At 46.3% G+C, this 26,911-nt stretch overlaps 1 protein-coding gene across 2 annotated transcripts in view; it reads left to right on the forward strand.

Moving 5' to 3' along the window:
* The window catches only part of EVC2 (EvC ciliary complex subunit 2), a 151,429-nt gene extending 132,204 nt beyond the window's left edge, over window positions 1–19,225 (forward strand). For both annotated transcript variants that reach the window (XM_052641711.1, XM_052641712.1), the window contains exons 18-22: window positions 4,470–4,684; window positions 7,911–7,998; window positions 13,467–13,663; window positions 16,049–16,150; window positions 18,553–19,225. In XM_052641711.1, coding sequence (XP_052497671.1) covers window positions 4,470–4,684; window positions 7,911–7,998; window positions 13,467–13,663; window positions 16,049–16,150; window positions 18,553–18,820 — 870 coding nt within the window. In that variant the 3' untranslated portion in view covers window positions 18,821–19,225. The remainder of the gene's footprint in view (window positions 1–4,469; window positions 4,685–7,910; window positions 7,999–13,466; window positions 13,664–16,048; window positions 16,151–18,552) is intronic.
* Window positions 19,226–26,911: the final 7,686 nt, after the last annotated feature.

The following is a 26,911-nucleotide window of genomic DNA, read 5'->3' on the forward strand; positions in this document are numbered from 1 at the left end:
CCTCCTTCTTTCCCTCCTGCAGTCTCCTCCACCCTTCAGCCAAAGCAACATTTCTGAAAAATAAAAATAATTAGTGACAGCCCCATTCCCAGCTCCATATTTTAATATATCCCCTCTACCCCTCCCTCCCTCAGACCCTGCATTTTAGCCCTTGGACCTTCCTGAACGCTTGAGATACATTCAGGCCTCAGTTCCTTTGAAGGACCTCTGTCTAGAAAGCTTCTGCTGCCCACCCTACAATCTCCTCTCTGGCAGCTGCAACAAGCCAAATGTTGCTTCTTCTGTGAAGCCATCCATGATTCCCTTGGGCAGAGTTGATTTCTCCTAGCTCTGTGCTCACCCTCCGTCTAGATTCCGTGAGGTGACCTGTTACCTGTCACTGTATCTGTGTTTGCACAACTGTCTCCCACGCTAGACTGTGAGTTTCCAGAGTCTAGGGGCCATGTCTCATTCACCCCGGAATCCCTCATGCCCAGTAAATGGCCTGGAACTGTCTGTCTTCATCATCATCATCTACCCCTCTGTCCATCCATCCATTCATTCAACAGATGTCTACAGAGTGCTTTCCAGAGATAATGGGAGCAAGAGCTAGGGCCCCGAGTTAGAGAAACCTGAAGTTACTCCTCTCTCAGGTTCTTGGGACTTCACATGTCCTTACACTCTCTGCTCCTTAGCTAACTTATTTATATAATGGGGTATTAACAAATTCCTAGTTTGTGCCGGTTTATGAAGGTCAAACATATTAATTCATGTAAAGATACCGTGAATCGAATCTAGCACAATGTGGAAGTTTGGTGCGTGCTAATTGCCATTATTATTATTAATAATAAGATGATGCTGATTACTGTGACTCCATAGGCCAGGCGCCTGCTTCCTGTTGGGAGGCTGCGGCTGCTGTTTACTCAGTCGTGTCCAAAGCTTGTGACTCCATGAATCGTAGCCTACCAGGCTCCTTTGTTCATGGGATTCTCCGGGTGAGAATACTGGAGTGGGTTGCCATTTCCTTCTCCAGGGGATTTTCCAGACCCAGGGATCCAATCCAGGTTTCCTGTTTGGCAGGCGAATTCTTTACAGCTGAGACACCTGGGAAGCCTACTCTCTGCTGGGGAGAGGGATGAGCAAGACAATCCCAGAGTCCCTGCCTCAGCATGGAAACTCTCGTGAAGAGAGCAGATTCTGGATTCAATTCTAGAACCACATCTTGGATTCCAGTAGTGCTAAGTGGCAGGGGCTTGAGGATAGGACTGACCCCTGGGAGAACCTGCCATCAGCAACTTAGAACCTGCAGGATATGTTTGTTCCCAACGGGGGTTCACCTGGTCTTGGAAAATCAAAGTGTGACATGCCAGCTTTCTGTTCTCTGCCTGTTTCAGGGACACTGGCAGGTGTGGGTTTGTCCCTTCCTTCCCCATGCAGTGGGCTGGGGCTGGCACCTCAGTGGAAGACTGGTCCATGACCAGCTCCAGGCACGCTGACAGAACATGGGAGTGGAAACTCATTAGTGCTGTTGGAAGCCCTGTGTTTGGTTATGTTTCCATTTGGGATGCAGCAAAGAGAAGGATGGCAACAACTGGAAATCTCATCATGCCAGAAGCCCGTACTCAGAGCATCCCAAACTTTTCACAGCACTGGAGGCGAAAGCTATATGCTCTCCATGCCATGACCTCAGTTTACCTCTCTGGCCATTTTCTCCATGTCTTGATTTTTGAGTAATGTTTCTGAGACTTTGATGCAAGCTTTGGTGCCTCTGCAAAAAGGCAGATTGTTTTGTACAAAATTTAGGAAGATCACCGATGACCATCACCTGATGACGTCTATCCAAGGCCTCTTAGGATCAAACCCCACCCTCACCCCACCCCTTGGTAGAACACTGGCCAGTAACCCCTAAAGCCCACCTTCCTGCCCACCCTCTCTTCCCCACCTAAACAGACTGTGGATAGTCTCTTGTTCCCAGATTCTCTGACTCTGATGGCCTCAGGCTGCCAATTTCTTGTTTGGCCAGTGAGAGACAGTATAGCTTGAGGGTTAGGGCACAAACCAAATCATGGAGCCAGCTGACCTGGCACCATATTCTCGTTCTGCCACTAAAGATTCATGGACATACGTGCTGAGTCCCTTCAGTCATGTCCAACTCTTTACAACCCTATGAACTGCAGCCCTCCAGGTTCCTCTGTCCATGGGATTCTCCAGACAAGAATACTGGAGTGGGTTGCCATGCCTTGCTCCAGGGGGTTTTTCTGATCCAGGAACCAAACCCATGTGTCCTGTGTTTCCTGCATTGCAGATGGATTCTTCACTGCTGAGCCACCTGGGAAGCCCCCTTAAGAATCACATGACCTGGAAAATTACTTTTTCTTTCTGCCTCAGTTTCCACATAGCTAACGGAAAATAAGTATGGTTTCCATGTAATTTTTATAAGGATTCAATGAGATGAATCTATGCAGGGCACTGAGAGCAGCGCTGGGCATGACCTGAGAATGGTTGGTGTGAGGCATGATCCACGTTTGCTGGTCCAGCCCAGCCTTCATTGTGTAGAATACATGCTGATACCCCACATACATCTGTAACAGGTGTGAGTTGCTGGGCAGGTGCCATGGGCTGCAGGTGAGGGGGTAGAAATGCAGCCCTGCACCCCCGGAGCTCACACTCTAGCAGGAAATAGAGCATTGTTCCAGTCTGCTTGTGCTTCTGGGTTCAAACACATAGACTTCAGGGCTTAAAGAACAGACATTGATTTTCTCACGGTTCTTGAGGCTGGGAAGTCCAAGATCAAGGTGCCAGCCGATTCTGTTTCTGGTGAAGAATCGTTGTGGTTTGCACACAGCTGCCTTCTCACTGTGCCGTCATGTGACAGAGAGAGCGCCAATCTCTTTTTCTTCCTATAAGGGCACTAATCCCATCATGGGAGGCCCCACCCTCATGTCTGTCTAAACCTATGCAGGACTGCTTGCAGTCCTCTCTGACTCTTTGCAGTCCTATGGACTGTAGCCTGCCAGGTTCCTCTGCCTATGAGATTTTCCCAGCAAGAAAACTGGAGTGGGTTGCCATTTTCTCCTCCAGGGGATCTTCCCAACTCAGGGATGGAGCCTGCATCTCTTGCATCTCTTGCCTTGATAGGTGGGTTCTTTACCACTAGTGCCACCTGGGAAGCCCTACTAACCCCTAAAGCCCACACCTCCAGGCACCCTCTCACTGAGGATTAGGGATCCAGCATATGGATCTAAGGCACCACAAGCAGTCATTCAGTCTGTAACAGGAAAATACTAGGGGTAGTGAGTGGGCAGTTGAGGAAGGGGTGTCTGTATCTCCCAAGGAACGTAGGGAGCCTGTAGTAAGTCCCTGACAGCTTTTGATTACCGAGGCAACCATTTCGAAAACATCCGACTGAAATAAACAGGTTGCCAACTAAACAACTAGATAAAAGCAGACTGCCCCACCCATGAAGTTCCTGTTTCTGGGAAGTTCTGGTTGACCTACATACCTGACCTCTTGAGTGAACCTGCTTTGCCCTCTCTGCACCCTAATTCCTGCTCTTTTAAGTTCACCAACAGAGAGAGAACCAGTGATCCCTAGGTACCCCACCTTTGACCCCCAAAATGGCAGAGCACCCAGGCCATGTTCTTTTTCTCTCCTTGTGACCCTGCTGTGTGGCCCAGGTGTGCCATGTACCCTCTAGAATGTGTTCCTTGTGTTTTCAAGGTCCTTGATGGTTGTGGCTGAGGTGTTGTCCCAGTGCACAGGCACAAGCTGCTAACTTCGTAACATGCTTCTGTTCCCTCACATCTTTCTACCCTTCATTTTTTAGTGTCTGTTTAATATTTAATTTGTACTGAATGTTTAATACTGAAGTTTTACTGAATATAATATTTTTCAGCTTTTTTATTTTGAAATAATTATAGATTCACAAGAAGTCACAAAAATAGTCATAAGAATCACAAGGACTGGTCTAACCTCAGCATCGGCCCAACAGGGAAATGTCTCTGGGGGCTGCCACAGGGAATGTGGACCGAGGTGAGGACCCCTAGCAGCTCCAGCCAGGAACATCATGGACTATGGCTGAGACCAGCACAAAGCAGTTTCCCCAAGGAGGGTCTTCTAAAGCCAGTCTTTGAAAGAAGACTTGGAGTTGGCCAGGCAAACAGAGAAAGGGCCTGCAGATAGGGGCACAGCATGTGCAAAGGCACAAGGTGTGAGAGACCCGGATGCAGTCTCATTGTGCTGTTTGCACAGCTGGATGGCAGGGGGCGGACAGTGATGGGGAACACATGTCCACCCATGGCTGATTCATGTCAATGTATGGCAAAACCCACTACAGTATGGTAAAGTAATTAGCCTCCAATTAAAATAAATTAATTAATTTAAAAAAAGAAGAGGAGGTCCTGCCTGGTTTGCAGCGCCGAGCCAAGAGGGGTGGATTTTATCCCTCGGCCCACCTGCCTTGTGCTCAGTACCTGCCCCTCTGTGTGCAGGAGCTCCAGGAGCTGGAGAGAAAGCTGGAGGACCAGCTGGCACCCCAGGAGGCGGCCCAGCTGCAGCGGGCACTGGACAGTTGGCAGCAGTGGGCAGGTGAAGGACCTGGGCTTCTGCAAGAACCGGAGGAGACAGATTCTGAAAGGCAGGTCTCTGCTGTCCTGCGGCGAGCCCTTAGCAAGGGTCAGAAGCTACTGGAGCATCACCAGCAGAGGTGAGCTAAGGACCCAGTGTATGACATCTTCTTTATGCATTCATCTGTGGATGGACACTTAGGTTGCTTCCATATCTTGGCTATTGTAACTGGTGTTGCAGTGAACACAGGGGTACATGTATCTTTCGGAAAACACAATTTTTAACAGCTTTGTAATTTTCCACTGTGAAGAACAGGGTGAAAACTGTAATACATAGCATGACTCCATTTTTGAAAATGCAAATTCATTGAAAGAAAATAGGCCAGATTGTAATAGATGTGATTTCTGTGTGGTGAGATTACAGGTGACTTTAATGTGTTTGATTATGCTTTTCTGTGTAAACACAACATCAAAGCACAATTCTGTTCCACTGAAATAATTGCATAAGAGGCTGACTCTGTTTGATCAGAGGAAAATGCTCAGAGATGTTGATTTGACTTGGACTTGATTATGGATTTTAGTATATTTAACACCCTAATGTATTCCATGCTTCATGGAGAAAATTGCTGCGGATCCAGCTTTTTGTATGAGTTGTACCCTCACAGGGTTTCAGTTCAGTTCAGTCGCTCAGTCGTGTCCAACTCTTTGCGACCCCATGAATTGCAGCATACCAGGCCTAATAACCAGCAAGAGGCAGGATAGATAACCCAGAATACCAGCTTTAATCAGCTGAGGGGATAGACTGGGAAGGCCACCTTGTGGGGAAGTCAAGAAGCCTGATGGAGACCTCATGTGATAAGGTGCCACCCAGCTTCTGTGGTCAGAGCCAGGTCCACCCTTGGGAGATGATTCTGGGCCCACCTCAACACAGGAGCACGTGGTGGATGAAGACCCCAGACCTTGGTGTTCTTGAGCACAAGGCATGACAGCTAATACTGAGATCACCTAATTAGGATCACCGTTGGAGGTCAGAGGGATCAAAAAGCACCCACTGTACTGAGCAGGCGTCTTGAGACTGAAAAGCAAGGCAGGTAGCTCCATTTAACCGATGGATCCATTTATCTAGGGTAACTTACTCACATAGTGGGATCACGTGGACAGCAACACAGAAGGCTTCACAGCTTCACTCTAAACCGAGAGGCCATTGAGACAATTTTCTAAGTAACCTATGTTATGGGGTAGCTGCTTGGAAATGGGATGTGTGTTCCTAAGTCAAAATTTATGAATGGGTAACTAGTCTCTGGATGCCAGGAATACTTCAGGGAAGGTTTTCATCTTTTTCTAGGGAATAACAAAGCACAGAGAATACCTGACCCTAAGGGAGAAGGCGATGGCACCCCACTCCAGTACTCTTGCCCGGAAAATCCCATGGACAGAGGAGCCTGGTAGGCTGCCCGTCCATGGGGTCGCTACAAGTCAAACACGACTGAGCGACTTCCCTTTCACTTTTCACTTTCATGCATTGGAGAAGGAAATGGCAACCCACTCCAGTGTTCTTGCCTGGAGAATCCCAGGGACTGGGGAGCCTGGTGGGCTGCCATCTATGGGGTCACACAGAGTCGGACACTATTGAAGTGACTTAGCAGAGAATGATTGTAACAGTTGCACTCATCTCACATGCTAGTAAAGTAATGCTCAAAATTCTCCAAGCCAGGCTTCAGCAATACGTGAACCGTGAACTCCCTGATGTTTCAAGCTGGTTTTAGAAAAGGCAGAGGAACCAGAGATCAAATTGCCAACATCCACTGGGTCATGAAAAAAGCAAGAGAGTTCCAGAAAAATATCTATTTCTGCTTTATTGACTATGCCAAAGCCTTTGACTGTATGGATCACAATAAACTGGAAAATTCTGAAAGAGATGGGAATACCAGACCACCTAACCTGCCTCTTGAGAAATCTGTATGCAGGTAAGGAAGCAACAGTTAGAAATGGACATGGAACAACAGACTGGTTCCAAATAGGAAAAGGAGTTCGTCAAGGCTGTATATTGTCACCCTGCTTATTTAACGTCTATGCAGAGTACATCATGAGAAACGCTGGACTGGAAGAAACACAAGCTGGAATCAAGATTGCCGGGAAAAATATCAATCACCTCAGATATGCAGATGACACCACCCTGATGGCAGAAAGTGAAGAGGAGCTAAAAAGCCTCTTGATGAAAGTGAAAGAGGAGAGCAAAAGTTGGCTTAAAGTTCAACATTCAGAAAACGAAGATCATGGCACCTGGTCCCATCACTTCATGGGAAATCGATGGGGAAACAGTGGAAACAGTGTCAGACTTTATTTTTTTGGGCTCCAAAATCACTGCAGATGGTGATTGCAGCCATGAAATTAAAAGACGCTTACTCCTTGGAAGAAAAGTTATGACCAACCTAGATAGCATATTCAAAAGCAGAGACATTACTTTGCTGACTAAGGTCCATCTAGTCAAGGCTATGGTTTTTCCTGTGGTCATGTATGGATGTGAGAGTTGGACTGTGAAGAAGGCTGAGCACCGAAGAATTGATGCTTTTGAACTGTGGTGTTGGAGAAGACTCTTGAGAGTCCCTTGGACTGCAAGGAGATCCAACTAGTCCATCCTGAAAGAGATCAACCCTGGGATTTCTTTGGAAGGAATGATGCTGAAGCTGAAACTCCAGTACTTTGGCCACCTCATGCGAGGAGTTGACTCATTGGAAAAGACTCTGATGCTGTGAGGGATTGGGGGCAGGAGGAGAAGGGGACGACAGAGGGTGAGATGGCTGGATGGCATCACCAACTCGATGGACGTGAGTCTGAATCAACTCCGGGAGATGGTGATGGCCAGGGAGGCCTGGCGTGCTGCGATTCATGGGGTCGCAAAGAGTCGGACACGACTGAGCAACTGAACTGAACTGAATGATTGTTAAACAATATCTATTAACTACAAAGCCTTTGATGACAGAGAAGTGATTAATTGCACAGTCCTGGGTGGGTCAGCAGAAGGACAGGAAATACTGTAAGGGCCCAAGATGACATCAGTTATACTAATAGCCATGCAGAGTACAAATTGCCCTTCAAAGCCACAGAAAAGTCTCCATATAGTTCCCACAAAAATTCTCACTTAAAGGAGCTCTCCATCCTGGTGAGCAGTCCCTGATTCATGTATTTGCGAGATAATCTAGCTAAAAAGAGGACAGCTTCTTCTGGCTATCTCTTTTGATAGATTTTTTTTTAAATCATGTAGATTAGGTTTTTGATACTTTGTTATTTAACCAACTAGACAGTTTTCTCATAGGATCACTTTATAACAACACTGAACTGATGGAGATTTTGTTTTCACCCTAGTTTGAGAGAGGAGCAAGAAGACAGTGTCGTGCTGGAAGATTTGCTGGAAAATATGGAGACTGACACCTTTGTGACCCTGTATGGCCAGGTGAGAACAAGTTCACTGTGCCTTGGGTCCATCCCTTGCCAGCCCATAACTTGACCTTTTTCTCAGAGTCCACGTTTCCTCACCTGCAGGACACAGAGGGTAACAGGAACCTTGAGAACTGCTAAGAGGATTTGTGAAAAGGCCCGGCCCAGGGCCAGCACCTAGGGGACATTCAGTTGGGGTTACAACAGGAGCAAAAACAATAGTAATCACTTCCCTGGTCAGTTTCTTTTCTGTGATTAGACAGGCACCCAAATGGTCTTCTTCTCAGTCTTAAATAGGTTTAATATACACGGAGTAAGTTCTACCAGGGATGAAGTTAGTCATTGAAATCTGGGCCATATAAGGAGAATGCTGAGATTGTACACCACGTTTCAACTTTTCTGTGTTGAGGTTAGGTAGTCCCATTCTTGGCCAGAGCTGCAGCCCTCACCAGTGTTCCTGAGACAGAGCGCGAGGCTGTGCACACGGAGTCATACGCAGAGTTACGTAATTCTACTAGTGGTGTTTTATGTGCATCCGAAGGCGGGCTTCCTGGTTTCTTTGAGTCTCAGCAAATGTGATTTGTGACAGTGGCTTATGCCAGTCACAGGCCATTGGGAGGTAGGTGTTGCTGACCTTGCTTCAGTTCAACGATGTCACTGTTACACTCTGATTCTTCCCACCTCTCCTTGAAGTTCCAGCTGCTGTGTCTGTGTTCACGTGAAGAGGGTGAAGGTAGAACACAATCACTCTGCTATCTTTTCTTTCCAAGAAAGTACATGCCACCAAGTTTCTGAAGCAAATTATACTCATGTCCTGAGGAGACCCGACCCATGGATCCCTGGTTGCTGGGGGGCTGCAAGTTCCACACTTCCTTTTCAGCCTCCAAAGGGAGCCAGCAGGGAGCAGGGGTAGGGGCACTTTCTGGTGTCCAGCCAGCAGGATTGGCCACAACTGTCCACAGGCACACGCATCTTCTCACTTGTATTAGTTTCTTATCGCTGCTGTAACAAATTACTACCCATTTAGTGGCTTAACAGAACACAAATTTATTATCTTCTTGTTCTGTGGGTCAGAAGTCCTGCATGGGTTTTGCCAGACTAAAATTAAAGTGTCAACAGGTCTGTACTCCTTCTAAGGCTCTGGGAGAATCTGTCTCCTCCTCATTCCAGTAATTGTCAGAATTTGATTCATTGTGGTTGTAGGACTGAGGTTTTCATTTCCTTGCTAGCTGTCAGCTGATGGCTGTTACCAGTTTCTAGAGGCATTTGAATTTCTTAGATCATGGCTCCCTTCTTTCACCTTCAAACTCAACAAATCACATCTTACTGATGCTTCTTCCATCGTCATCACATCTCTCTCTGACCTACCCCAGCAGGAAAAGTACTGTGCTTTTAAGGACCTGTATGATGATGAGGTTGGACTCATCTGGATAATCAGTCTAGGATACTCTCAGCTCATGATCATTAAGCTTCATCACAAAGTCCCTTGCCATGTAAAATGACATATTCACAGGTTCTGGCATGGGGCATGAACACCTTCGAGGCCATTATTCTGCCAATCACACCAGACAGGAAGACAAGGTTAAGTGTCAAAGTCAGTAGTTAAGTCTAACATGCTTCTTCCTCTTTGACATGAGAGCTGCCCGGGGCTTTCTTGATATTTACAGCAAGAGAGGAGTACCCACTCATGGCAGGACCCAGGAGAGTACTTGCCATTCATCTCACTGTCTGGCAATTCTACTATCATCCCCTTATACACAGGTCCTCCAGAGGGGACATTATTGCCCAAGCTCACATTGAGGAGCCTGGTGGAGCTAGGATTGGAGCCCACATTCTTCTACCCCACATCTCTTAGCCTGAGCTCCAGACTGGGGATGGGGGAGGGAGCAGAAGTTTCCAGAACACCTGTTGTGCGTTGAGTATCATCCTAGGCACTCATATCAGTTATTCATTTAATCCCTGCAGAAAGCTGGGAATCAGGAACTATCTTTTCTATTTTGCAAATAGAGCAACCAAGGTATGAATGGGTGGCTTAGGGTTCCAGGGCTCACCGTCCTCCTTGGAGCTCAGGACTCGGCCTGGGGTTGGTGACTACACAACACGTGCTCTTCCTGCCCTGTTGCCCTGCAGAGCACATGCTGCTCCTGGCCTGGGTCTCTGTGGGAACTGAGCCATCTCCCATGCTCACTGTGATTCCCCTTCTTCTTTGTCACTAAGAGACTTGACAGATGGCCAAAGTGTCATGTGTAGAATATCATCCAGGTTCATCCCTAATTTGCTGGCTCTTTTAAACTGTGAACTCTGCTAAAGAACTGGCTCTGTCAGCGGTAAAATGCTGATGGGATGGAAGCCTTGAGCAGCAGGAATCATTAGGAGGGTGACTTTGCTTTGCACCCCCTCCCCATCCTGTGCCTTGTAGAATCCCCCAGCAATGTCTACTCAACTTCATTTCTTTCTTTCCAGCCCTTGTGTATTAGTGAGGGTTTTCCAGAGAAACAGAATCACAAAGACTTGGGAAAAGAGGGAGAAAGAGGTTTACTTTAAGGAATTAGCATATGTGATTGTGGAGACTGGCAAGTCCAAATAGGCTGACAATATAGAAGAGCAGCCTGGAGACCAGGAAAGAGCCAGTGTCGCAGTTCAAGTTCAAAGGCCCACTACTGGCAGAATTCCCTCTGGCTCAGGGGTCAGTCTTTGTTCTGTTCAAGCTTTCACCTGATTAGATGGAGCCCACCCACATTGTGGAGGGCAATCTGCTTTAAGTCCACTGACTCAAGTGTTAATCTCATTCAAAAGCTACTTCACAGATATATCCAGAATTATGTTTCTCCATATAAATCTTGGCACTGTGGCCCAGACAAGTTGACCTATAAAATTAACCATCACTCCCTTTGTAGAAGAGTCCTGTTTTTGCCTGTTTCTTCTTTGTACCAGGCAAGAGAATAACCAGGGAAACCCAGTCCCACCCCCATTCTTTCTACTTCTTCTAAATGCTCCTCCCCCTCTTCCTCCTCTTCCTCTTCTCCTCCTTCTTTTTCTTCTTTCCCCTGCAATCTCTGTCTTTCTCTCCCCCTTCCTCCCAACCCTCCCCCCCCCCGTGTCTTTTGTTTTATTTCCTGCTTATTACACTACCTTAGGGACAGCATAGTTTGAATTACAATATTTGCATGAAGGATCATTTCCACATGAGCACCCATGTTTTCATATTTATGCAACTTTGCATATTTATGACAATGTCAATATAACACTCAAATGCCTGCTCTGTGCTAGACACATCACACATCATCCCAGTTAATACTCACTGTTGCTCTGGGGGCCCTGGCAGTGGGAAGAGCCTCCCCGAGGCACTGCTGCAAATCCATCACTCCTTCTGAGATGGCAATGGTACCAGCAGCAGTGGATGTCAGCCCAGTGTCGCGGAGAGGCATGGAGAGGACCATCACTGGACAGATGAAGAAACTGAGGGTCAGAGAGGTGATGTGACTTAGCCAAGGTCCCACAGCCAGTCAGTGGTGGAGCTGGTTTTAAACCAGTTTCTCTTCCTTTAAAGGTGCTACTCATTTCATGCTACTGCACCATTCCCTTTGAAGCAAAATATTTCCTAATTGTTTTGTGATTAAAATGGGAAGGGGGAGCTCATTTTAAAATGAATGGTACTAACTCAACAAGGCAGAAAGTTTCCTTGTGCTGCGGGAAGAGGTTGGGACCCCACCTGAGGTCCTCACTGAACTCATCTCTACTCCCTCGAGGTGCCAGTATGACTTGTAGACAGTAGAGTGGAATTCTTTTTTAACCACATATAATATGACTTTAATTCAGTTCAGTTCAGTAGCTCAGTCATGTCCAACTCTTTGTGACCCCATGAATCGCAGCACGCCAGGCCTCCCTGTCCATCACCAACTCCCGGAGTTCATTCAGACTCATGTCCATCGAGTCCGTGGTGCCATCCAGCCATCTCATCCTCTGTCGTCCCCTTCTCCTCCTGCCCCCAATCCCTCCCAGCATCAGAGTCTTTTCCAATGAGTCAACTCTTCGCATGAGGTGGCCAAAGTACTGGAGTTTCAGCTTTAGCATCATTCCTTCTTAGAGTCAGCTTAACATCTTCTGAAGAGGCCTTTTTCTTGAATAAATATTGACTGTGCTCCTAGTAAGTGGCAAGTGCTATCCTAGGCCCTGGGATTTTAGCAGCAAAGTAAACAGATGAAGCCCAGTCTCTCAGGAACTGATATTCTAGTGGATAGAGCAGGCAAGCAACAAAACAGATACATAAAATATATATTATTTTATATGGATTATGATCTCATTTTTATAGTCATGTCCATCTATCCACCCATTGTCCATCACTCCATCTGTTTGCCTCTCCTTTCATCTGGCTCTTTGTCCACCCATCCATCCATCTATCCATTTATTCTGTCTATCCATCCATCCCCCAACCATCTCTGCATCCATCCATCCATTCATCTGCCCATTTGTCCACTCATCATCTATCCATCCACTGTCCATAACCCATTTATCCACTCATCCATTTATCCATCTGTATAACCCATCCATCCATCCATTCATCTATTTACATACATACGTAGAAAGATTCCTAGAGTGTGCTTTGCCTAATGCTACTGATAATTATTTCTGGGTAGTGGCCCTTGGAGTAATTAACAGCATTTTTGTGCTTTTCCCAGGTGGCGCTCATGGTAAAGAACCTGCCTGCCAATGTAGGAGACATAAAAGATGCAGGTTCGATCTCTAGGTTGAGACGATCCCCTGGAGGAGGAAATGGCAACCCACTCCATTATTCTTGCCTGGAGGATCCCATGGCCAGAGGAGCCTGGCAGGCTGCAGTCCATGGGATCACAAAGAGTCAGACCCGACCGAAGTGACTTAGCATGCAGCACACTGCGTCCCTAACTCCTGGCCAGTTCTGCTCTGTTCTCCATCCCTACATTCTGTCAACTCTGGTTATTCACTTGGAATCATACAGGATGTGAATGTGCAGCCTGGCTCTTTCCAGGCAGTGGAAAGCCCTAGGGATCCATCCATTTCTTTCACTGCAGGCTGGAATTCTGTGGTATGGCCATAGTACAGTTTCTTTAACCCTCCACTGCTGTAGGGCCTTTTCAGTTGTTTCCACAGCCTGTGCTGTTCCCTCTGAGCCCTGTCGCCTCACGGAACATGAGTAGGAGGAGAAATTACTAATTGGCCTGGCTGCAGGCCAGGGCTGTAACTATGATGAGTGAGTTACCCTCTATCCAGGAGGGTAGCTGGAAGGGATGGATGAAGGCTTAGGGAATGTCATGGGGAGCCAAGGCTGCTGATCAAATAGATTTTCTTGACAGCTCTGTAAATTTGGGGACATGTTTTCAAGACCAAGCTACTAAAATATTTATCTCCCTGGGACAAAAAGTCCTAAGACCGTGATCCATTCAACCCTGCTGTTCATCAAGGTGAGAGCTGTGAGGCTCTGAGTCCCTGCATTCACTCCTCCAGGAGCTGAGACTGGCGTCGTACCTGTCGAAGCTGACGATGCTGCCGGGGAGCACACTGCGCCGGCTCCTGACCGTGGCTCTGCCCGCAGCCTCGCAGGCCGAGCTGCTGGCTGTGCTGGACTCCGTGGGCCAGAAGCATCAAGACCACGTGGTGGAGAACAATGGCAGCGGGGTGCAGGCTGACCTGGGCAGGAGGGGGTGAGTGCAGGGTCGGCTGCCTTTGGAAAATGAGGTCCCATTTTCCTGGGGGTGGTGAGCCGGACCATGGGCACAAGCACACCTGGCTTCCCAGGGGAACTTCCTCACTCAAGGAGTAGACGGCATCCAGGAGTGTCATCATGAATCCTGGAAGTCATGGCAGGCCCAAGGGTTTTGTCCACAGCGTCTCTTTTCATCACCGGTTCACTTCGCAGTGGGATCTTAAGACAGTAGGTTTCCTTGGGCAGTAAATATGCCATATACATCCAGTAAATGCATAAAGGAAAAAGGCAAAGAAAAGCACCGGTGTAGGTGGGAGAATAAGGGACAGTCCTGCCGCCCAGAACGTCCACTCTGGGGGAGATGGACCACACACAAGCCAGCGCAGAGAGCTCTTTGCTTCTGGAATCTTCTATGCATTCAACTGCTGGGATGCTCAGACTCAGCTCATGGTTCTATCAGCTGGAGCAACTGGCTATTAGCATTTTGTTACAGTTCTTCCTCCAGAATGGGTTTGTCTGCTGGGTTGTATGAGTGTGTGTGGTGTGTGTGTGTGTGTGTGTGTGTGTGTGTGTGTGTGTGCATGTGCATGAGCACGCATGTATAGGAATCCCAGTATATACAGCCTTACCTCCTGCTTTTCAGAACCTTATAGCGGAGGCAAGTTTGCTTATTACCTTTCAGCTCTTGTCCACATGCAAACATCTTCCTAAACATCTGTTTCGACTTCCTGCTATTTTTATTAACAATTAAAAAATTCATGCTTTTCCCAGTTATAGAAACATCTCCATAGATATCATTTTTCATAGCTGCTTATTATTTTACTGAGGTGTGTAGCATAGTGTATGTAACTGTTACTCTATTGCTGAACATTTAGTTTGGGTTCATTTTTCCTCAATTATGGATAAGGCTGCATAGATACTTTAGGGTCAAGTTGCAGGTGTGCATTTTGCCAGTTAAGGGTCTTTATTAAGGAAAGGCATGAAGGCGGACCTTGGATAAGGTGAGTATGGGGCAGCCAGCCGTGCCACTTGAGAGCAGAATTTGTTAAGGGTGAGGCTGCAAGGAAAGCCATGACCAACGTGGAAAGTGCTGAAGGCCAGGCAGCAAAGCCCAGCCCTCAACGAGGATCCCCTGGAGGTTAGGGAAGGGCGTCTTGATGCCCGTGAGTCTGTGGAAATGGCATGATTGTGTGGACATGTGTATATGCAGGTTATTTTCCCTGACTTGTAAAGGAGTCCCTGATTCACAAAGGCAAGATGCACAACAGAGGAACAAGAGTAGGGTTGGGGTGCAAGGAAGGATGGGAGTGTGAAAACACCTGTAGGGGAGGGGAGGGAGTCTGCAGGGGCCGGGAAGAGCAGGAGGGACCCAGCACGGGGGCGGGGCTGGACACAAATGTGGTCACAGGACTGGGGGTGTGGGCGTGGTCGGGGCGGGGTGTGGGCGTGGTCGGAGTTTCCTGTTTCAGCCTGCTTTCTCTAGTGCGATCGGAGAACACACAGGCAGCAGGTACTGGGGGAAACCCTGGAGCAGGACCTTGCATGGTCACAGCTTGGCCCAGCCTGGGTGAGGGCTCTTCACCACCGCCGCCCCTCCCCCCGCTCTGCCTTCCCCGTAGCCCCTCTCAGCACCCACCCCCACCCCACCCCCCAACCCCCATAGCTGCTCAGTGTGAACCAGCTGAGGCCGAGTATGAACTTGGCCAGAGCCAGGCACCAGCGGACACTCGATCCTGTATTGACTTGACTTGAACCCAAGCCCGTGGACATCTCCTCACTCCCCCTGTCCTGTTCGCTGTCCCTTCTTCAGTTGAGAATCACGTGGCATTCAGGCTCGCTGCCTTACCCTCCTTCTAAGCTTCCATTGTACCTTCTCAATCTTCTTATTCATGTATTTATAAAACATGTATGAGCTTTTAGTATGTCCACTGTCTTAGGCACCGGTGTAGGTGGGAGAATAAGGGACAGTCCTGCCGCCCAGAACGTCCACTCTGGGGGAGATGGACCACACACAAGCCAGCGCAGAGAGCTCTTTGCTTCTAGAATCTTCCATGCATTCAACTGCTGGGATGCTCAGACTCAGCTCAAGTGTCCCCACATCTCGGCAGCCTCCCTCTATCTGACCGATGTCACGTGCTACCTGTTTGTGACCCCTGGACTGGGGACCCCTTGGGGCAGAAACTGTGTCTTGACTTGGCCAGCAAGATGCTTGATTAGTGTTCACAGAGTGAGTAAGTGAGCAAATGTGAATACTCTCAGGGTTTTTCCTGTCAGCCAAATGTCGTACTGAAGGAAGGAGTTCCCAGAGGGCTTTTTAGGATTAGGCATCGCTTGAAGGTTCTGTTCTTTTTGAAAATATAAGAATGTCTCTTCTTGCCTTCAGGAAACACCAGGGCTGGTGGCAAGCCTTAGAGAGCAAACTTCGTGGAGAACTGATAAGCAGAGGATTAGAGAAGATGCTCTGGGCTCGGAAGAGGAAGGAGAGGTAAGGAGGGCATCTGTTCAGGTGGGCTGGAGGGGTTGTTAGTCAGGGCACCCATGAGCCCGGAAGGGGAGGTGGAGTGGACCATGAAGGGAGGGTTACTGCGGACGCAACACACTCCTTCCCTCCAGACAGCATCTTTATTCAAAGTGGGCTTAGTTTATTTTTCTTTCAAGGGAGAGCATGAACACAGAGCCATACTACCAAAATGGGCTTAGTTTAAAGTGAAGTAAGTCAGGCAGAAAGACAAATATCAAACGATAGCACTTATATGTGGAGTTTAAGAAAATAATACAAATGAATGTACCAAATGAACGTAAAACAGAAGTAGACCCACAGACCTAGAAAACAAGATTATGGAACTAAAGTGGAAAGGGGTGGGGAGGGATAAATTAGGAATATGGGATTAACAGATACAGACTACTGCATATAAAATAGATAAGCAACAAGGATTTACTGTATAGCTCAGGGATATAGTCAGTATCTTGTAATAACCTATAATGGAAGAGAATCTGAAAAACAATACATGTATAAAACTGAATCATTTTGCTTTACACCTGAAATAAACACAATATTGTAAATCAACTATCCTTCCATTTTTTTTAAAAAACAGCAAAGTGAGCCTAGTCTAGGAGCTGAAGATAAGCCGCCTGCTATCAGTGGACAATGTGCTATCATTTATTAGCATTTTAATTGCAGTACTTATTTTAACTAGTGGCTCTTTTTAAATGGGGCCTCATTAGGAGAATTATTCCTAATAATTCTAAAGGCTTAGATTTTATAGTTTACAAAGCCCTTTCTCATCTTGTTGCACTGAGCCTCCCTGCTTCCGGAAAATGGGAGAAATCCCACGGCCATGCTTTACCAGCCCAGGGAGGTCAGAGGAAGAGACCCCCACTGGTGAAAAGTGGCCGTGGGATTTAGGGGCACTGAACCAACCCCTCTGTTTCCCTGAGCTTCCAGGCCACTGCTCTTTTCACTCTCTTGAGTCCCTTTCTCTTTGAGCTGCGGTGACGGCACACCTGGAGGGCAGAGGCAAATTGGAGGCAGGGTGGTTTTAGATTACCGCAGACAACAGACTCAGGAACTCGTGTGTTTCCCACTAGAAATTTGGAAAAAGAGTAACACGAGTGACAAGAGTTACGTTAACCTGTTTTCACGTAACAGGTTAAAAAGTGATAACCAAAATGTGCTGTGGAAACAGTGATGCCCAAAGGATGTGGCCGAGTCCTGCACCTTCCAGAATTTCTCAGGTTGAAGCTGCAGAGACCAAGCTGCCCAAAGAGTCCATGATAACAGTCTCAGAGCCATTGATAATGGGCTGGACATCAAAATTTAGTCCCAGAGGAATTAGATCAGGGTATTGAGCCCAAACCAAGAAAATTAAATTCAGGCCATATAAAGGGAAAGCGCTCCACTAAGGACTGGAAGTCAGGGGTCCTAGAATAGGATGAGGTTGGGAAAGCAAAGGCATTCCGGGGCTGCACTGATGTCAGTGGGCGAGTGCAGATCAGGAGGACCCTGGGCCCATGGTGCTGGGCCACTGTGCCCACCTTTTCTCTGCCTCAAGGTGCTGTGGACAGGTGGTGGGAGGAGGAGAGACTGTGAGTCAGAGGGAGCTGATGGAGCTGTCTTTGAATCCTTGCTCAGATGACACAGCTTCCAGGGCAGGAGTTCATGGTTGACAGGGTTGGAACCTCAAAGCCACTTCTCTTCAGGAAGGGCCCATGAGCCTACCAGTGGCCCCCAATATGTCAGCCCGCAATGACATGGCCCTGTCCTGCCCTGCTTGGGCAAAGGACCCTGCTGCTTTTGGGTCATATAGGGCTCTCAGAGGGAGTCAGAGCCATTTCCAAGTGCGGCTGGAACTGAGGGACTGGACTGCTCACGGGCAGGATTCCAGCAACCCTTTTATAGGATATTCCCCCAGTGTGTAGCTCTGTTCTATTTCTAACACATTTTACCTAACTTCTAACTGTTGCCTTAGACTCAGATTTTACGAGCCTGTGTTTAGTGTGAGGCCCACAGCCAGTGGCATCCTGGACAATGTATCCCAGTCATCTGGGGGGAGACGGGAAGCTCTGACTTGTAGAATCTGTCAGGTTCCGTGGTGTGAAACACCCCCACCCTGGCTGATCGCATGCTGACAGCATGCTGACAACAGGCTCACCAAACTCCGGAGAAGTGAACAGTCATGAGTCAGTGTGAGCCGTCTGCAGCCGCCCCTGCCATGGGCTTCAGCTAATCTCAGGGGCCACCCTGGCAACCGCAGAGAAAACCCTATAACATGACACTTGACTGGGCACCTAGGAACCAAGAGGGAGTTTTCCTGGAGAACCCTGTCGGCACACTCAGGAGAGTACGTTGCCAAACATGTCCAGTCTGATTTTCTGTTCTCTCTTTAGCATATTAAAGAAGACGTGTCCTCCTCTCAGAAAGAGGGTGATATTCTCTGGAAAAGGAAGTTGGCCTCACCTGTCCCTGGAGTCCACTGACGAACTGACCCCGGTGCCCATTGTAGGGGCAGAAGCCGTTGATTTATTAAACACGGGTGAAAAGCTCTTTATCTTCAGAAATCCAAAGGAGCCCGAGATCTCACTGCACGTTCCTCCCAGGAAGAAGAAGAACTTTCTGAACACCAAGAAGGCCGCGTGGGCCTTGGGCATGAACTAGCCCAAAGGGAAGATTCTAGAGTCTAAAGACACAAAGATTTGTTTTCTCCTGCCCATCTGTGTGTGTGCATGTTTTACGTACAACTCACAGGTATCGATTGTACATGAAGGAGTCTGACACATCTCTAACCCTCCCCCTCTCCTACCATGACTTTCAAGGACTCAGTTTAATCTGGTCCCATGAATTCCCAGGTGGCCCACTCCCTTCAGCATCACAAGGGACATGAAGAGACAGGGGACTACCCCATGAACCCTCACTGCTTTCAGTCCCAGCTCATGGAGGATCTGGGGGAGACCCTCCCCCAGCCCCCAGTTCACATCCCCGAAACACCTGACTGAAGTGTGGGCTGTGTGTCAAAGGGCAAGGCTCTCAGTTCTCACATTGTGTTTGTTACATATTCTATTTTTATCAAGGGAACTTTTGATTAATAAATGTGTTTTATATAAAGCTACTCTCAAGGAGACTCATTTTTGCTTTCTGTAGGAACCATTTATTTACTTATTTTTTGTGTTGGTTTTATTTTTTAACTTTTTATTTTATATTGCAGTATAAGAGGGCGTGGCAACCCACTCCAGTATTCTTGCCTGGAGAATCCCATGGACAGAGGAGCCTTGTGAGCTACATACTGTCCATGGGGTCGCAAAGAATCAGACACAACTGAAGCGACTTAGCATGTGTGCATAGCCAACTATGCAGAAGGACATGGCACCCAGTATGCTTGCCTGGAAAATCCCATGGACAGAGGGGCCTGGTGGGCTACAGTCTGTGGGGTCACAAATGAGTCGGACACAACTTACTGACTAAACAACACATAGCCAATTAACAATGTTGTAATAGTTTCAGGTGGACAGCAAAGGGACTCAGCCATACCTATACATGTATCCATTCTCCCCCAAACTCCACTCCCATCCAGGCTGCCACATAATGTTGAGCAGAGTTCCCTGTGCTGCACAGTAGGTCCTTGTTGGGTATCCATCTTAAATATAGCAGTGTGTGCATGTTGATCCCAATTCCTAACTGTCCCTTCCCCCATCCTTCCCTGCTGCAACCATAAGTTCGTTTGTTGCTTTGTGTAGGAACCATTTATTTTTAGTCCCTTCTGAGGTTTTTGGCCCTATGTTGTGATGTTCAATAGAGGTTTGCCTTTCATCATTCCAGGTGCCTGAAGAGGTGCCAGCCACTGGGCTGTACCATCTCCAACTCAAATCAGGAAACCCAGAAGCTTGAGATCATAAAGCCAGTAAGTAACAAAGTCAGGACTCACTGAAGACTTTACAGCCCCAAACTCTCATCTTTCTCCTGGACTCGGTAAATGGACACACACTTGCCCTCACTTGTTTGCCAGCAAACTGGCTGCACACAGGTGCTTGTCTTTCACAGCGTGCTTCCCTGTACCCTGACCTTCCCATCCTCACAGTGGTGGTTGCATGAGCATTTCTGAGAACAAGGCAAAGAATACAGTTACAATCGTATTGGGTCTACAGTTACCATGGGTCTTTCCTGACGGTGGGAAATGATTGGGCAGGGAGTCCTGTCACCAGCAAGAGGAAGAAAAGGGATCCTGATGATGAAGCATCTTTTACAAGAGAATCACTTCTATTAATAGACCCTTCCAGCTACTTGAATCCACTTATTAATCCTTGATGATACCCAGCAGATGGGGATAACTACTCCCATCTTACACCCAAGGAAGCTGAGCGTCAGAAAGTTTCTGGCAACCACACCACCTGTAAAGGAGGAATCCTCGCTTTGAACCCAAGTCTCCTAACTTTCAGACCTTACCTGCCAGGAGACTCTGCATTGCCTTTGGCAACCTGAAGGCCAAGTCTCTCTCTCTCTTTTTAAATATTTATTCATTTATTTGGCTGTACCAGGTCTTAGTTGCACCAGGCAGGATCTTCCTTGCAGCATGTGAACTCTCAGCTGTGGCGTGTGGGCTCTAGTTCCCTGACCAGGGATCGAACCAGGGTCCCTGCATTGGGAGTGCAGAGTCTTAGCCACTGGACCCCTGGGGAGTCCCCATGAAGGTCAAGTCTTATTTGCAGTTTTTCCATGGGCACCATGCAGCATGGTGATCAGGGACCTTTACTGGGGGTGGCACTTCTTCCAGGGAACTCTGTGGACCATTATAGTGGCTGTCAGTTGATCACATCACTGCTATAGTGGATATTCACAAGTAAGCTGTTCAAATGCAGGAGAAAAAAGTGAATGGGGTCAATTTTCCCATCAGAAGATCAAGTGAGCAGAGAGGAGAGAAAGGGCAGTGAGTTTCACACACAGGGTAGTGGAATGGAAAAGGCACGGTCTTTGGTATAAGCCAACACAGTTCAGATCCTGCTCTATTGCCTGTGAGCTGTGTGTCCTGGGCAAGTCACCTGACCTTTCTGAACCTCATTTTCTTCATCAACAAAGGGATAATGAGATTATAAGAATTAGATGAAACCAGATCTGTGAAGCGCTTGGTGGTGGCATGGGCCTGCCACATCTATGTCCTTCTGTATTCTTTGAAGGTGATCGGTTTGCTTTTCTAATAATTTCCTGATTCTAGGACTCAGCTGGAATTATGCATGACTGAAAGTAGATTGCACACAAAGATTTGAAAAAATATCTCAAAATTATGGGCTGAAGGTTGAATGAATAAGCTATTAGCAACAACAGGAGGTGCTCAAACTGTTCAAAATAAAACATTTGAACCTAATAATAACTCCCTATGTTAATAGACAGAGAAAGACTAACTATTGGTTTGAGTTCTCTTGACTCACTGCATGAGAAACACGAAGACATGATGGGAAAGCTTGTGCTTCTGAAATCAGGTAGGTCAGGTTTAAATCTTGGCTCTACAACTTTTGAGCAAGTCACTTGGCCACTCTGAACCTTAGTCTCTTTAGTCTCTTTATCTGGAAAGCAGAGGCCCTAATACCTACCTTAGGGTAAGGATGTCACAAGCAGTGAAGATATCACATATCATATAAAATGTTAGCATACAGTAAAATGTTGGTGTGCAATAGTGAAGCTTATTTATTCTATTTTTACATATTCACAAAATTGAGTTTTATGTTTCCTTTCATTCATGTTTCCACCTTAAGTAAAGACAGTGACCCTTCCAGAAGGGCTGAACCTGCCACAATATATGGAAGGCTATCTATGAGAGGCTTCCATGAGAGCCAGGCTTCAACAGTACGTGAACTGTGAACTTCCAGATGTTCAAGCTGGATTTAGAAAAGGCAGAGGAACCAGAGATCAAATTGCCAACATCCGCCGGATCATTGAAAAAGCAAGAGAGTTCCAGAAAAAAACATCTGCTTTATTGACTACGCCAAAGCCTTTGACTGTGTGGATCACAACAAACTGTGGAAAATTCTTCAAGAGATGGGAATACCAGACCACCTGACCTGCCTCCTGAGAAATCTGTATGCAGGTCAAGAAGCAACGTTAGAACTGGACATGGAACAACAGACTGGTTCCAAATTGGGAAAGGAGAGCGTCAAGGCTGTATTTTGTCTCCCTGCTTATTTAACTTATATGCAGAGTCCATCTGGAGAAGGCAATGGCATCCCACTCCAGTACTCTTGCCTGGAAAATCCCGTGGATGGAGGAGCCTGGTGGACTACAGTCCATGGGGTTGCGAAGAGTCAGACACGACTGAGCGCCTTCACTTTCATGCATTGGAGAATCCAGTGTTCTTGCCTGGCAAATTGCATGGACAGAGGAGCCTAGTGGGCTACAGTCCGTGGGATCACAGAGAGTCAGACATGATTGAGCATGCACACACGCACATGAAAGCCTTGCTGTGGGGATTTGGGAGTGAGATCCAACCTGACAGGATATTTGGGAACAGCTTGAAGCTTATGACTCCAAATCTTTATCTCCATCCTGGACTTCTTGGGCTCCAGACCCTTTTGTCACAGATGCCTGTCCAACCCTGAACCCATTGGCTTCCTAGAAAACCTGTTCCACTACAGATGTCCCCTCTCTGAGTGGATGGGACCAAGCTGGAAACTTACAAGTTATCCTAGACATCTTCCTGTTTCTCAATCCCCCAGATATGATGACCAAATCTTGCTGATTGTACTACTGCCTTAGTACAGTGGTAAAACCTATGCCCTCCCCCGCCCCTCTCTACCTGCTTAGGTCCTGTCTCTCCCAGATGGTGCCAGCAGCCTCTCCTCTGGATTGGCTACAACCTGTCTGTTCTATGGTAGCCATATCTAAGTCACTCCCTTGCTGAAAGACTTCCAAAAACTTTTCATTACTCACAAGACCTCCATGAACTGTCCTCTAATAGCCTTCCTATCTGTGTCTATAAGGGAAGTCTTTACTTTCTAAGGAGCCGTTGAGTGGTAATGAGACACAAAGAAGAAAGTGCATCTAGATTTCCATCCTGGATCTGCCATTTACCATGTGGCTCTAAAGAAGCCATTTAACTTGTTTTTCTTTCTTGTAATAGCTTTATCTGGTTTTGGTATTAAGGTAATGGTGATCTCATGGAACAATTTAGGAAGTGGTTCCTCTGCTTGTACTATCCAGAAGTGATTGTAGAAAATTGGTATCACTTCTTCCTTGAAAGAGGAGAGTAAAAAAGTTGGCTTAAAACTCAACATTCAGAAAACTAAGATCATGGCAACCGGTCCCATCACTTCATGGCAAATAGATGGAGAAACAGTGGAAACAGTGTCAGACTTTATTTTGGGGGGCTCCAAAATCACTGCAGATGGTGATTGCAGCCATGAAATTAAAAGACACTTACTCCTTGGAAGGAAAGTTATGACCAACCTAGATAGCATATTAAAAAGCAGAGATATTACTTTGCCAAGGTCCGTCTAGTCAAAGCTATGGTTTTTCCAGTGGTCATGTATGGATGTGAGAGTTGGACTGTGAAGAAAGCTGAGCGCCGAAGAATTGATGCTTTGAAACTGTGGTGTTGGAGAAGACTCTTACGAGTCCCTTGGACTGCAAGGAGATCCAGCCAGTCCATCCTAAAGGAAACCAGTCCTGGGTGTTCGTTGGAAGGACTGATGCTGAGGCTGAAACTTCAATACTTTGGCCACCTGATGTGAAGAACTGATTCATTGGAAAAGACCCTGATGCTGGGAGGGGTTGGGGGCAGGAGGAGAAGGGGACAAGAGAGGATGAGATGGCTGGATTGCATCACTGACTTGATGCACATGAGTTTGGGTGAACTCTGGGAATTGGTGATGGACAGGGAGGCCTGGCGTGCTGCGATTCATGGGGTCGCAAAGAGTTGGACATGGCTGAGTGACTGAACTGAACTGAACTTCCTTGAATAATAATAATCATATGAAACAGTCTCCAGTGAGTCCATCTGGATCAAGTGCCTTCTGTTTCGGAAGGCAATTGATTCAAGAACTTTAATAGATATAAGCCGATTTGTATAGTCTTTTACTTCTTGTGTGAGTTTTGGTACTGTGTGTCTATCCAGAAACTAGTCCATTTCATATAAGTTATCAAATATACAACATGAAGTTTTGGAAAATACTTGTTTACATTCCTTTTAATATCCATGAAAACAGTTGTGATGACCATACTTTCACTTCTGATTTATAATAGCTTATTCTTTTCCTGTCTCTTGATTAACATAACTACATGTATAGCAATTTCACTGATCTTCTTCAAGAACCAGAACTTATATAAGAACCTCATTTTTTTGATCTTTTATTGCCTTATTTTTAATTTCCTTGACTTATGTTCAAATTTTAGTATTTCTGTTTTTCTAATTTTTTTCTATTTAATCTTAAATGGCAGTCTCTTGCAGCCCTTTATGGTCCCCTTACCTCTAATTTCTTCTTTTCCAGGAGAAACTATTCTCAGTTCTTTAGCTATTTCTTGTGGCATCAACTTTTATATTCTTAGGAGCATACTGCAACTTCTCAGTGCTGTGTTATTCATAATATATATTGACCTTTTAGTATAGCAGATGAGAATTTAGCTCTCTTAGACACACATACATGTAAACACACATACACAGGTAAACATACATAGCCTTCCTTTCCAGTTATCTGATGCAATTAAAACACAATTTTCACTAAATATTCAGCATTTTTATTAATAACATTTCATTTGAAGTTGAGCCATGTAGTGAATTTTAATTAATTTCCTTTTTCTGTGTAACTTTTTGTTTTCCCTAGAGTTAATAATTGGCTAGAAACTGTAGTTATGGCTAAAAATGACTCCTTATCTTTTGGAGAAACATACTGAAATATTTATGAAAGAAATTATGTGATGTTAGAGATTTGCTTCAAGATAATATGGAAGGGCTTACTGGCCATGATGAAGTAACAGACTGAATTTAAACTCCCAACTTAAACAACTAGAGAACTCGACAAGATATAGGAGAGAACTATTTTCAGACACTGGACAACAGGCAGCATGGGACTGCGATATTGGAAAGAAGGGAAGTACATGAAGGGAGCCCTGCGACTGCCCCAGCTCAGCGCCAGAGGAGTTTTAAGGTTGCAGATCAGGGAGGGGAACCCAGGGCCCAGCAGTTTCCTTAGGTGAGGAGACAGAGAATGGAAATCAAGCAGGCTGAGGCAAGTGAGATTTATAAGGCAGAATATGGAGGAGAGACATTAGAGGGGCAAGAGAGAGAGAGGGCAAGTTAATATCAATAGAAGGGCTCCCTTGAGTCTGTCTGGATACTGAGCCCTGTGTACATGAGGAGAAACTGTCAGTGGGGAGAACAAACCACCAGAAAAAGTAGTTTTCAAACAATTCCCAAAGCTCACCAAGGACTGGGAATATTTTCCATTCCCACTAGCCTGAGTGTGATGTATCGGCTGGTCTTCTGATGGATCTTGCCTTGGTAATGGGAATAAATTAACTGCTCTGGGCCCATCATAGAAAGCTTAAAGCAAGTCTCAACAAATCTATAGAGACAGAGAGTAGATTAATATTTGCCTGGAATCATAGAGATGGGCAGGAGCATGGGGTGGCTATTGGGTACATTTTGGGGTAGCGAAAATTTTCCAGTGTTAGATTACAGCTATGATTGCATAACTTTGTAAATATACTACAAACACAAGAAACTGGATGCTTTCAGTGGGTGAACTTTATGGTATGTGAATTTTATTTTGATAAAGCCATTAAAAAGGTTTAAAAATAAAGAAGAAAAGGAGCCTCAGACAATTTAAACTGATCCCAAGTGACTTAGCAGCATGACAAAACAAAGCCCAAAGCCACTTAACGGAATGCAAGATACTCCAGTGCCCAATAAACATAAAGTCACTGGTGTCTGGCATCCAATTAAAAATTACTAGGCATGCAAACAACAAGAATATAAGATCCATAGGCATGGAAAAAAAACACACCCATCCAACTGAAATTGTATTAGAAATGACAGATAGGAAAGTATTAGCATATGAGAACATCAAATCAGCTATTATATATTCCCTGTATGTTCAAAATGAAGGAGAAAATATGAGCATGATGGGAGAAGTAGAAGATGTAAAAGTGTTCAGGCAACTTTTGTATTCAGATCTGACATGTAAAGTGCTTAGAAATCAGAACTTCTCTCTCTCCAACAGGAAGAAAAGCTGAAAAAACTGAAAACCAATGTCTTTTCTGGGGCCCATCAGAGAACTGAAGTCACAGGACAAACTCCCACCCTGAAATCTGAAGGGACAGGCCAACTGAGAGAGTCCCAGCATGACCCAAGACTTAAACAGATTCTGTGTAAAGGGATTTGTTCTGTTGTTCAGTTGCTCAGTCCTGTCTGACTCTGCAACCCCATGGACTGCAGCATGCCAGGCTTCCCTGTCTCCCAGAGTTTGCTCAAACTCATGTCCATTGACTTGGTGATGCCATTCAACCATCTCCTCTGCTACCCTCTTCTCCTGCCCTGAGTCTTTCCCAGGATCAGGATCTTTTCCAATGAGTTGGCTCTTCGCATCAGGTGGCCAAAGTATTGGAGCTTCAGCTTCAGCATCAGTCCTTCCAGCGAATATTCAGGGTTGATTTCCTTTAGGAAAAATATGGAGACAGATATTCCATGCATGTCAACACTAATCAAAGAAAGAAAGAAAAGAAAAGGCTGTAGTTATACAAGGAAGCAAATCAGACTTCAGAACAAAG

This window comes from Budorcas taxicolor, chromosome 6 (assembly GCF_023091745.1).
Source record: "Budorcas taxicolor isolate Tak-1 chromosome 6, Takin1.1, whole genome shotgun sequence".
NCBI lineage: Eukaryota > Metazoa > Chordata > Mammalia > Artiodactyla > Bovidae > Budorcas > Budorcas taxicolor.